The sequence below is a fragment of the Poromitra crassiceps genome, assembly GCF_964638095.1.
Source record: "Poromitra crassiceps genome assembly, chromosome: 17".
In the NCBI taxonomy this organism is placed as follows: Eukaryota; Metazoa; Chordata; class Actinopteri; order Beryciformes; family Melamphaidae; genus Poromitra; species Poromitra crassiceps.
This window is the reverse complement of record NC_139635.1, coordinates 35,164,588-35,178,281: the sequence shown is the minus strand read 5'-3', so window position 1 is coordinate 35,178,281 and position 13,694 is coordinate 35,164,588. Positions and strand designations below refer to the sequence as shown.

Sequence of the window (13,694 nt, the reverse complement as noted above, 5' to 3'; positions counted from 1 at the left end):
ACACACACACACACACACACACACACACACACACACACACACACACACACACACATACAGTCAAACACAAAACATTTAACCCCATTGAACCCCCTATAATGTTCTATTGTATGTTTTCTGTTATATTCTAGTCTTTATCATTACTTTCACTGATATGACTCGCCACTAGCAACATCATCACCATCTCCATCACCACAGTTTATGATTATTAAATGAAAGAGGTGAGGTTTTTGTTTGTTAGCAGCATATCTCAAAAAAGTATGAATGGATTTCCATGACATTTGGTGGACAGATCGGTCTTAATTGGGCCGAGGAACAATTGATGAGATGGTGGTGATGATCTAGAGATCTTGGATTTCCACTTCAGTCTCTGTGCTATTATCTTCTGCCCAGTGCAAGGGCAAGGGCAAGTGTTATCTTTGCTAGTTTCTAGCACTCAAAATCTCCAGTTTTTTATTTTAATTACCACTGGGTCAGTACATCAAAGAACGTGTTTCAGCGAGCCAGTGGTCATTAAAAGACAAATAGATTTTGAGTGCTAGAAACTAGCAAAGATAACGCTTGCCATTACACTTCCACTGGGGCGTAAGATATGGCCCTCTGTCAAGTTAGTTCATTTTGTTAGTCTCACACTGTAATGTTGACTTTGTGCCACTAGGGGGTGGCATTGACAATGAATAGGAATGACCCAATGGTGGAACTAAATGATTGGTGGCCGGTGGGGGACAACATGTTTAGCATTTTGCTTGTTTTATAGGTGTCTCTGTCAGGAGAATTTAATATCCTATTTTGATCTTTCTCTTACTTTTGCATGTATGTCAAAAATGACTGAGGGGCGGCAAAATGCTGTTAGAATAACATCTGATAAACATTTAATATGCGACCTGAAGCACTACAGCCAACTGCTGCTAGTTTCAGACTGTGGCTGGTGGCTGGTATGGGTTTTTCACTCTGCCAGCCACTTTGGAAGAAAGCAATCGTTATTTCGATTTCTTTTAAATCAATTCTAAAACATAATTTTAGCTGATCAAATAGTCAAACTGGCTGTTAAGCTATGGAGTCCACCAGACAGACACTGTGGCTCGTTTAAAGTGATGGTTGAAGTACATTGAAAATGTGAAAGTGAATGCAGTCGAACCGTTAACGAGCTGTTAAACGACAAATGAGATGTTCCATGAACACCCGGCGCCACATAGATCATCAACGCAGCGACCAACAAGATCAATCCTCGATCCATTCCTGTAGGGTGAAGAGAGAAAAGAAAGTTAATGGAGGAAACATCAATCAATATGCTGTAGTCAAGGTTGGGAAACCTTAAACCCTCTTATAGACATTCATGCATCTTTCAGAATTTGATAAAAGTACGTTCTTATCTCAATCTATATTGATAAATCAACTATGAAACAATTACCGGTTTAATCATAACCTGTGATAAAATTCCTGACGGTTAGTATTGCCTTTTCAAATTTTAATTATCGTTAAAACCGGGTTGATTACAGCACTTTGAAAGACACAATAAATGCTGACTATTATCAACCGAAGTTAGCAACCGTCTCCCAGACGCAGGCACGCAGCCAACTTATTTCAGTTACTGTATGAGTACTTTTTGAAAATGTTCAGCACATTTTAACAATACAGCGATAATAGTGATAATAATTTTGGTCACCATTTGATATGATGTATTTGACATTAGGTTAAAAACACATGAAATAAAAAAAAAGACATGCAACTCAGGAAAACATCAAAGATAGACACAATAAAGTAATAGATTTGTTTCCATTGTAGTCCTTTAGTTGCCTACAGTATATATACTATAGTTGCCTACTATAGAACTATAATTGTGATATGAGGTTTCATCTCCTAAATAAAAAAAACAAGTTACTTAATGACACAATTCATATCAGTGGAAACAGCCCCAGTCAAACTTTTTCTTATAGTGTTTCATTTCATAAATTTAAACTTGCGTGGAAAGAATTGATTCATGCTCGTAATTATACTTTTGCCAAGGAAACTCATCACATTGGTTCTGTGCAAATTTGTTGAGTTGTAGGTGTACTTTTGTTATTAGAAATATCTGTTATTGCTGTATCTCATAGCAAAATATTCTATAAAAACAATCTATTCATTTTGGGCAAAAACAAATGTACCGATATAAAATGTTCTTTTGTTCATTATCTGACTTGACTTACCTGGGCTTTCTAAATCAGCTGTTGAGACGGATGATTCTGGAGTTGCTTATGCTCTTCTGAGTGTGTCCCTGTGTGACACCAAAACGCCCTGCTGGTGCTCAAGGTGATGCAGGGGGCGGGGCCTATTGGCAGCATCCTGGAGTGGGCGGTGCTTAGTGTTTGGGCTTTTCAGTGGCCAACAAGTACCAGGCAGTTCCTTGTAGGTGTTTGTCAAGGGTCAGGTGCCTTGAAATAAGCATTGTCATTGCTAAGAGGAAGTCCATCTTTCATTCAGCTTGGAGAACTGGATTTGTTGGATTTTGCTGTGGCACAAAGCACTTCTGTGAATCATTTATTAAATTATTGTAACTGGAAGAATGGATCATGCAAAAGGCACAGAGACCATCCCTTCTCAAAACACACCATTATAGAGAGGCACGGCAAGTTTATTTGTATAGCTCCATAACAGATTATTGATTAGCTGCTTAAAGTTGAAATCCGTAATCTTTTGGGCAACCAGTTTAATGATCTACTTTCACCTCTCATCCAAAAATTTGCATATGAAGTCAAATGATTTACGATCTCCCCCCTTTCAATTAGGAGTATGATTCCATATCCCATGATATGATCATTGTTTGAATAATTCAATGCCTATTCTTTCCAAATTTGTGCTGGCATAAAATGCAATCTCATTATGCGATATTACTGAGATGATTAACATATTTTCTTATAAGATGTTAACACTTGGAGGATATGAATAGGATTATCTGCATTTGTAAATTATGAAGTTATTAATTTCAGATTCTCTCCAAAGAGACATATAATGGAAATCTTCGTATAACACCAAACTGATCATGGCTTTAAAGGGATAGTTTTTTTTAGCCCTATTTACTACTTCCCAATGATGATGTTGATTGGTAGAGTTCTTTCTCAGCACAATCCATGCAGTTCCTCATAGTAGCTCTGGAAAGTAGAATGGGGTCACGCTCCTGTATGTACAAGCTGACTGAGGCTCACTAACATTTAAAATTTCATCCACAGTGCACACAAAGTAAATTTCAGTTAGCTTCAGTCCGTTTGTGGAGTGTGACCCTCCCCCCTCAATTTTCCAGAACTACTAGTGACAGCATGAATTGTGCTGAGAAACATTGGGAAGTCTAGCTTTAAAAATGTCGAGTTGTGACAGGATTTATGAACGCTGTAAAAACCTGATGTTTTCATTGGCTGCTACAGTTGTTTAGAAATGTATCTTTATGCTAATAGGGATTTTCCAATTAGAATTGATTGTGCTAACTATGGGATCTCCCCAGTTAGATTGTATATTTCCGTCTGCATTCTTTTAAAATGTTGTGTGTACATTTTGTATGTAAACGGTGAATACTTACTTGTGAGGGATTATACCGTGCACTTTCATTGTGACTTCATGCATTTCCACTCTACATAGTGCGGCTCTATGCCACAGTGATTGGTGATTAGATACACCTGCAGTAGGCTGTTTCATCCACCCTAGTGTCCTTTAGAGAGAGTGGTGTCAGCGCAGGACCAAAATGCGTGACTCATTAGCCAATGAACAGCCAGGAAGGGGTCTCGCGCTACTTTTGAATGCTAAAATAAAGCTGATAATGTACAATTTGATTCTAAAAAAAATAATAATAATCAAAGTAGGCTACAACACAAACTGTCCATTTTGCTGCAACTCGACAGTGCTGCTTAATCCAGGACCTTACTTCCTGGAACTCTTGAGAGTAAAAAAAACGGGTCCATTGGAGTGAATGGAGATGTCGCGACTCTTCTATACACGGCTCTGATCCACCCTATATCAGCATTCACATGTATCATTTACTCAGACACACTGATGAAGGCCGGATGTCCCAAAACAACGTGTGCTGTTGAACAATAGAGGGTATGCACGTCACGTGACGTCACAGAGGCAGAAGTGACTGCGGGGTCATGCGGGGTCACGCCCACTGAGTGGCAGCAACATTCAGTTTGAATGCAGTAATCAGCCTAGATAAATGACACCTGGTCCTCCAAACAACAGGGATGAACCTTCCCAATGTTTTGCCCAAAGGTTTGGCCACTCAGTCCCAATAGACCCTTCTCACGGGGTCCATTTTGTGTCGAAAAGGCAGGGTAAACACAGGTGCAAGCTACACTAATGAGGGTTTCCAACTTCCATGATTGGAATTTGGAAACCCTCATTAGTGTTTTTCATTGAAGGGGGCGTGTTCCGGTGGGAAAGTGACGTCGGTGCATGCCCTCAATTATTCAGGGCATTTGTACATTCTCCCTGTTGTGCAATCCTCTCTTTCATTCCATGGATATACGCACTTAGGATTACGCAGCAGGAGGAGCTGAGCGCCGCGCTACTCCAAAAAACAACAATAACAAAATCGGTCATTGACCTTCGGCCTAAGGTGCTCTGGTACCACGTACACTTATGAGCGTCCTTGTGCTGCAATATGATGTTTGTTATGACCAATCCGTGGCAGCCACCAGGCGCTTGACGACAGGGCCCGGGGGCCTGGCTCCAGACAGTGGCCCCGGCCTTCCTCCAGGAAGGGTAGCGCCACTCTTTCCTCGTTCTTCCATGGGGCTTTCTTTGAGTCACCTGACAGTGAAAGCCAAAATGTCCCAAGACACAAATGGTGAGGTGATAGAAACAGAAATACTCTATGCCTCGTTATGCAAAAGGAATTCTCTTGAGTGACATGACATTCCTGTCTGACAGTTATGTTCCAGTGGTTGCACTCTTAATATGCTTTCTGGTAAAGGAAGGCTTGCAAACAACTTCCTTCCTTGAATGTTATAAACTCTAATTAGGAGATGATTGATGGGAAAACTCATAATAGGTGGTGTGTAGTGACTAATAAATAACAGCTACACTGCTAATGTGTATGTTATTAAGCAACTTATTAATAGTTGATATGTGTTCCCTAATCTGAAGTTTTTATTTTATTTTATTTTTATTCTCCCCTTCCCCCCATCTAAAGTGATACCCCAAAAGGACAGACATCCATTAAGGAAAAAGCAAATACATTAACTGACAGACACAACATGACAGAAAACGCCAGAAATACTGTAGCCTATAATAATACACTAAGATATAAGGTGCAAAGAGATCACATCAGAATAGCAGGTTACAATATATATATATATATATATATATATATATATATATATATATATATATATATATATATATATATAAGCTATACAAATGCCATGAAGCAGTAGGCTAGTACAGCACGAATAAGCTTCCCATATCATGTAATAATGCTGAGTGTTCTTTGAAACCTGTTCATGAAGGTTAGATGTGTTTCTGTAAACACATATATCTCTAGACACATCTCACATGTAGTACCAGCCTTATACTGATACCAGTAGTAATGTATTGAATGTTTTGGTGGCAATAACATGTAGTAGTAGTAGTAGTAGTAGTTTATTTGACACAATGTAAAATCCACATAATATTCAATTGAAGACGGTTTACATAAATTTACAAATCTGTCGAGGATTAAGTGCACAATAACGCCAAAGGCTTATTTCCATTGTGATCCTCTTGGGGTGTGTGGGTGGGGGGAGGGGTCTGACAAATGCAAAATACGCTATTAACCATTTTTACACATAAAAATTATATATATACAGTTGTTGTGCCAATATTCAATAATATACTATCAAATTTTGAATGTGCTTCTTATCAGGCTGAAAATGAGAATGTAGACGCTCCCTTGAAACCCAGATTAAGGAAATGATGAGTTTTCTGGAGCTCTTAAGGACAGGGTGAGCAGCCAAACCTGTTCAGTGACTTGATTGAACCTGGATCAGATATCCCATAATCAGCCATGATGATCATCATGGCTGATTGTGTGCACTGTTGACTCAACTGTGCCACCCCCCCGAGTCGCACCCAGGGGCAACCTTTGTAAGGGTTTGTTAATGAAACCAAACTTAACACAGAGAGAGGTTTGGACAGCAATTATGCTCTTTTATTCGTTTAATTTCCTATTTCACAGCAGAGCAACATACCAGGATGTGAGTTCTTACAAAATAAAAGCATAGACCAGACCACACTAAAAAAAATCTGATCAACGTTAAATACGTAAAAACAAATAAATACTCAGAGTAAAACTAATTTAAAAAAAAACATAAAACCACTATGACAATTGTAAATTAAATTAACTAATGTGATCCTTTCGCTTGGCGACATTGGTTCGTTTTGTTGAATTGAATTGAATTAGCCTTTATTGTCTCCCTTGGGAGAAATTCTTTTTGGGCATCAAGAGACACAGCGTTTAGACATATACATATTGACATATAGACAGTGCAATCAGACGACAATTCACATTAAATTCCTACAGTGTACATATACATCAAGCATACCCAGTGGTAAAATATTGCACCAGCCCTCCACAAAAAAAGAGAAAATGTTGAAATGAAAAATTATTAAGTATTGCACCGCTTCCCTAAGAATAGAACATGATGAGCTGTACTAAGTTGGTCTGCGTTATCTCTTACTATTGAGTGCTTTAATGGACAGTGGGACAAAGGAAAATTTATACCTGTTTAATTTACAGTTTGGTAACCTGTACCTTCTGCCTGACGGCAGCATCTCATACTCTTTATGGAGGATGTGATTGGGGTCGCAGGTAATTTTGAGGCCCTGCTTCCTCGCCGTCTCCTCAAAGATCTCTTGGAGAGGAGATGGGGGCTGCATACCGATAATTTTACCAGCCCTCTTAATTAGGTTTTGGAGTTGTGATTTAAGTTTAACGGACAGGTTACCAAACCATGTAGTGATGCCATAGCGGATGATGGATTCAATGGCTGCCCTGTAGAACAGCAGCATGATGTTTTTTTCCACTCCATGGACCCTGAGCCTTCTCAGAAAGTGCAAGCGCTGGTTAATACGAGAACATACAAAATCAACTTGGTTGGCCCAGTTTAACTGAGAATCAAAATAAATTCCTAAATACTTATACGATGTCACCTGCTCTACTCCATCCCCATGGATCAGGATCTGACTGTGATCCCCCACAGACCTAGGGTCAAAAACAATTTCCTTCGTTTTTTTAACATTTAGAATGAGGTTCTGCTCCTCACACCACTTCACAACCTCTGCTAGCTCTTGTTTGTACATGTCAACATTTGAAGTTTTAAACAATAAACTGAGGTATAACTGTATCATCTGAAAACTTAATTATATAATTGTTGGGATACTGATTCTTCAGATAGTTTGTATATGCTATAAAAAGAAAAGGAGAGCTTACACAGCCTTGAGGGGCTCCCGTGCTTATGACCTGTATGTCAGAGAGAGTGGAATTCACTTTTACCTGCTGTTGCCTTTCTATGAGAAAAGCACTGTACCATCTAATTATGTAAGGGTTGACATCCATCTGTTTCAGCCTGTTTAACAGGATCTGAGGGAGAATAGTATTAAATGCTGAGCTAAAGTCCATAAACATCAACCTAGCATACGCTGAGGAATTCTCAAGATGCTTTAAGATCAGGTGAGTTGTAGAATTTAGAGCATCATCAGTGCCTCTACCTCTATTATAAGCAAATTGGTGGGGGTCTATGAGATGTTCTACCTCCTCACGTAGTTTTTCTACTATAATACGTTCTAATGATTTCATCACTATTGATGTTAATGCTACTGGTCTGAAATCATTGTTTTGTGTGCTTTTCCAAGTGTGTTTTTCCCTGCAACATTGTGTGTGTGTGTGTGTGTGTGTGTGTGTGTGTGTGTGTGTGTGTGTGTGTGTGTGTGTGTGTGTGTGTGTGTGTGTGTGTGTGTGTGTGTGTGTGTGTGTGTGTGTCTGTGTCTGTGTCTGTGTCTGTGTGTGTGTGTGTGTGTGTGTGTGTGTGTGTGTGTGTGTGTGTGTGTGTGTGTGTGTGTGTGTGTGAGAGAGAGAGAGAGAGAGAGAGAGAGAGAGAGAGAGAGAGAGAGAGAGAGAGAGAAACAAAAGCAAGTTTGACTTGCAGTTCAAAGTCAAACCCAGGCCCAGTCCCAGAATAGACTGAAACCATATAGCATCATGTGAACTGCTATGAAAATGACATTCTACATAGAAGATGAACACAAACACACAAAGACACATGGGTCTGGTGAACGGAGTAACAATGTAACAATTAGGCAACCGTGAAACCGCATACATCAAGAGGTTGTTTAACTACCGTAAATACTTATAATCCATCAGCAAACTAGCTTGTTCAGGGCAAACTAACTAACTTGTCACCAACTTTCATGGCGATTTTCTCTGAATGTTGCTTTTAGGAGTAAGAAAGTGCAGATTGTTAGCTTTCAAAGAATGTGTCATACATTGGAATCTGAAAATAGTTGAATAATATAATGCTTACGCCTAATGCTTATTTGAATGTTTGTAGCAGTAGGCTATGAACATTCAAATAGCTACAGTAGGCTACGAACATTCAAATAACCATAATCTTCAACTTTCAGGTTCCAATGTATGACTGTTACAGCTGTTCGACAAACCAACGTGTAACATGACACATCCTTTGAAAGCTAACAATCTGCACTTTCATAATCCAACAACACGAGTCCCTGTCCAGGGATGCAAAGTCATGAGTGGTGAAAAAGATGACATGATACCAGGGCAGACATAAAACCACTCAGAAATCCTCCTATAGACCTTATTCGCTAACCCCGGACAGCGCCATTATTGTTGACATACCGTCCTGCAGCTGACAACTATAGTAACGGCCTTATTGTCGAGGTGAACAGACTTTGCTGTGAGGAGCTGTCAGAAAGTTCCTATAAACGCTGCTCTTACATAGGCTGTCACTTAAAGCTGCTGTGCTATGTCAACAACATGGCGGCAGTGGGCGTGCCCGTACGTGAGTGACGTCAATCGAATAAGGTCTATTTTAGGATGAAAAAGGTGACAGTTTGCATCCCTGCTGTCACATTATGTGTGACAGACACACAATGTGTCACACATACAATGTCACACAGAAGACAGTGTGTTCTCATCATTTACGTGCGTCCATGTGGTTGTTCCAGAATCATGTCCGTGTTCATCACAGCTTGTGGTCACTTCCCCATTCCCCGTGGTCAGAAGTCTTATCACCTGAAGCATCTAAAGCTGCAGTTGATGCAAAACAGGCTGGGTGGAAAATATGAGAAGGAACTGTACTCGGTTTGTGTTTTTTCCACGGTGCCAGCGTAGCTGCAGCATGGACTACACAGGACAATGTCAGGTATGTCAGTCTGGGGGAACGGAAAGGACGGAAAGAGGGTGACGTGCTTCATCACATGGCCTCTAGGGGGCAGCATTGACTAACAGCCGGGACACACATCTTGCGTGTGCTGTGCGTCTGCGTGGCGTCTGCGTGGCGTTTTCATTTCGGCGCCCATGTTAACAGGTTACAGCAGCCACACCACCGGCATCAGACGCGCGTCTCAAGCGCGTGTCTTGCGAGCGTGAGACGCGCGTCATCTAGAGAATAGAAGCGAAGCCTATTTTTTCCTTTTACCGCGCGCGTGTCTCTAGCGTGTCTCTACACAAATAGACACAAAAAGACATTAAAATGATAGTTTACAGGGGCAGCCACAGCCAATCAAGGCTCGTTTTGATTTGAGACGAGAGGATGAGCTGAGCTCACAGCTGCAGTTCTCCTGCCCTCTGAAAACCACATAGGCTACAACGTGGCTTCGTTCCTCCCCTCTCCACCACACACACACAGACACACACACACACACAAATCATACTGCCTCGATTCTGAAGTGAGCCCAAGCGATCTTCAGTTAAAATCATCATTGTATTGTTTATAGCAAATTTAATAAAAGGTAAACTCTATAGGAAGATAGTTGGCAGACAGGCAGCAGCGCAGCAGCTGCACGCACCAGCCACGCTGCCTGTGTGGATGCCGCGGGCGTGCCAGCCGCAGCAAGCATGCCACGCACACGCACACGCACACGCCACGCACACGCAAGATGTGTGTCCCGGCCGTAAGAGTCTTGACTGAGACGCCGTGCCTATACACTCCATATAGCCACAACCCACGTAAGCAACACACACCGTGGGCTTGTACAGGATCTGTGCTTGTTTTATCTGGACTGCTCCTTAAATTTACATTTATTCTCGAGCTGCAGGTATATAGCGGTAGATTCCCTGTTTACCAACACGAGGGTCGAAGGTTCGCGCCACTGTGTTCCCTCTGCGTCGGGCGTCCATAGAGGCATGATTGGCTGTGTCTGCGGGTGGGAAGCCGGATTAAAGGCCGTTTCACACAGATGCGATGCGAATGCGGAGGCGGAATGCGGTACGAAATTCCGTGCAAATCTTCCGCATTGCAACCTATACACACAGGTCCGGTGCGAATTATTCGCAGTCCCACGTTCATTTTCCGCAGTGGAAAAACAGTGTTCAGTGTTAACTCATTCACTGCCAATATCTGACTGGCATTTTTGGCACAGGCCAAGTATTTCCATAATGTTTGGTCATCTTTCAAGACCCACAGTAAATTCTGTACTAGGACTACAGTGATGTCCAATACCTCGAAATGAAGATCTAAGTCTCTACTTTCACCCCCAAAAAGAAAGTTAGCTTTTAGCATGTTCTGTACTCTACTTATAACCCTTTTTATACACCCCATGTTCACCAAAAAAGCCTGTCTGGGAAGAGAAAAGGGAGAAAAAAGCATTTTTGTAAAAGGGCACAATCTCAGGCATAACTCACTCTCAATTCTTTTATTTTGAACTGTATTGACATCAGACATGTAAATATTATTCGTTAGGACACAAATGACAAAAAAAAAATATATATATATATATATATATATACACACATGAAGTGCTTTTTTTTTACATTCAACAATACAGTTTACTCGGTGTGAGTGTGCAGACAGACAGACAGACAGACAGACAGACAGACAGACAGAGACACACACACACACACACACACACACACACACACACACACACACACACACACACACACACACACACACACACACACACACACACACACACACACACACACACACACACACACACACACACACACACACACACACACACACACACACGATCCCCCTTTTAGATTTCTAACCCAACATAGGATAAGCAATAACCACGCCCTGTGGCGCTGGGATTGGCCAGGAGCAACACTGGAGGGCGAGCAGCCCAGCGATTTCATGAACCAACTGAAGAATCTTGAGAAGGACAGCGGGCTGCTGTGAGTGCCTTCTGCCCGCTGCTGCCTAGCTGTTCCTGTGTTTATTTTGATTTGTTCTGGTACACCGTCCTCGTCCATGTCTCCCTGTCATATCTATGATCGTTCCCGTTTTCCCCTCGGCTATTCAACACGTCCTCACCGCCCTCGCAAACTGATCGATCATTTCCTCATTCCTCCGATGATCAAACACATCTCTTGATTACTTTCTCCCGTTTTCTCCTGGCTGGCACAGAGGAAGGCGACTCCAGCTCGGCGTTTCAATGTTTCTCCTGTCTGCACAAGGAAGCGTTACCCGTTCTCTGCATTTCCTCTTGCATCAATTTCAAAACAACAGCTGCGGTATGTGTTTGATCGCGTGCTGTCGGCTACCCTTTGAAGGCAGGGACCTGTGTCTGTGTGACAGGCTGGGCAAGTGTTTGCTGCAGGCGCTGCACCAATAAAAACAAAAACACGTCAAACACGTCCTTGGCGGGGAAGGCCATTGCTGATAACACGTCAAAGACGTCATTGGCGGTGAATGAGTTAACCAGTAGTTAATGTCACTCCCGGGCTCCCGTCTAGTAGGACAGCACCACCTACCCGCAAGCGCAAGCTAGCTACTAGTCAGCTAATGTTAGACAGACAGACACAGCAGCGAGATGAGCCATGAAAAGAAACTGGAGGCAGGGAAATTTCCATCAGTTGAAAAAACAATGAGAAGAGAAAATGGAAGCAGTAGCAGCGGACCCCAAATTTGATGCTAAACTGATAGTTAGCACTAACGTTAGCTCCATCCATTTACAACAGTGGTTTACCACGTTAGCGAGTAGGAATTTGTTACACAACAGCTACATTACCATCTTCAGTGGATCCCAGCTGCTGGGCGATCTGAAGATCTATTGTCGTTGATTTCGGTGTTGATCGTCATGGTGTTTGTCATATAAAATAAAATTGGATGTTGAGAAACCAAATTGATTAGCCGGGGGTTTGGCAAGAGTAGTGGAGGTATGACATCAGCTGTAAACAAAGGATTTCATTGGTCAAACGTATTTTCCGCAGGCGTTTCCGTGCAGACGTCAATGTCCATCCGGAAAAATAAAATGCCGCACAAATGTTCGGCCGCGGTGTGCAAGCTTCAATTACAACTAATTAAAACATATTTTTGCGAATGTCCGTGCCGATTATTCGCACGGAGAGCCGCACCGGTGTGAAACGGCCTTAACCCTAGAACACTAACGTGATTTAAAGTCACACCATCACTAACGTCGGGTGTATTTCAAACGATGCAATATACCCCATAAAACATACTTCTCATCAAAATATCTTAAAGTACAACAATACATGGCAAATTGAGGTACTCTTCTTTTGTTTTTAAATGTGAAATATCACAAAAAACACAAAAAAGTTTATTATGGGGGACAGTATAAAAAATATGTCAAATTTGGGAAAAATTAGGTAATCGTTATAAACCCCCCCCCCCCCCCCCCCCAAAAAAAAAAAAACAGGAGCTCCCAACTTCTCCTTCGGTCCACCCATTCATGGGACTTGTCTGGTGAAAAAAAAAAAAAGTCACCACAATACCATTAACCCTAACCCGAAGATATTGTAGCGTTCCTGGTATTTATGGAATCATGAGGCTTCTTGTTGGTACAGGGTTCTTTATTCACAGTTAGTTATCTTACAACTCTTGGCGGTTGCTACACACATAGCTAGCTAGCTGCTTCCTCTTTAGGCTGTTCATGGAGACTGCCTTCACGCATGCTCTGTCTGACAGGAAGTTTCCCCCAAGCATAGTGTTCCCCCCCCAGTAACACTCCCACACATCAGTTCCTAGCTGCAATCGAGACACTTCTATTGCACACCACATTACATGTAACTCTGGATCGCTACAATATTTTACCCTCTATCACTAACGTCGGGTGAAAATCACCCGAACACGTAGCCGGTAGAAAAAACCATGAATGGGAGCAGGGAAACACACCTACATTCAATGACGTCAGTGAGCATCCTGAAGGTACCTAAGGACCCACCCACCTCAGACAGCAGCAAGACAATGAAAATCACGTGAATTCAATTGTCCGGGTGAAAATCACCCGACGTTAGTGTTCTAGGGTTAAGCCTGGATTATGCTTGACGCTTTGGCCGGCCGCACGGAAATGAGAGACACGGAATCCTGACGAGGAAACGTGTGGAGCTTTTATACTCTGTGCAGGTTTCTGCTCGCGGAATTGAGCGCGAGTCTTGAAAACTCCACTTTGTCCGCCCAGCCGCGTCCGTGTAGTTACAAAATTCGGGGTGTGCACGGCCAGGCGAAAACTAGTCTCTTAAAACAGACAGTCTCATCTAC

The 13,694-nt window shown here is 42.0% G+C and overlaps 1 protein-coding gene across 3 annotated transcripts in view; it reads right to left on the bottom strand.

Annotated features, from left to right (window-relative positions):
- The window catches only part of LOC310792139 (putative ferric-chelate reductase 1), a 37,346-nt gene extending 35,069 nt beyond the window's left edge, over window positions 1–2,277 (bottom strand). For all 3 annotated transcript variants that reach the window (XM_083653855.1, XM_083653856.1, XM_083653854.1), the window contains exons 1-2: window positions 2,190–2,277; window positions 1,139–1,239 (exon numbers count right to left, since the gene is read on the bottom strand). In XM_083653855.1, coding sequence (XP_083509981.1) covers window positions 1,139–1,237 — 99 coding nt within the window. In that variant the 5' untranslated portion in view covers window positions 1,238–1,239; window positions 2,190–2,277. The remainder of the gene's footprint in view (window positions 1–1,138; window positions 1,240–2,189) is intronic.
- Window positions 2,278–13,694: the final 11,417 nt, after the last annotated feature.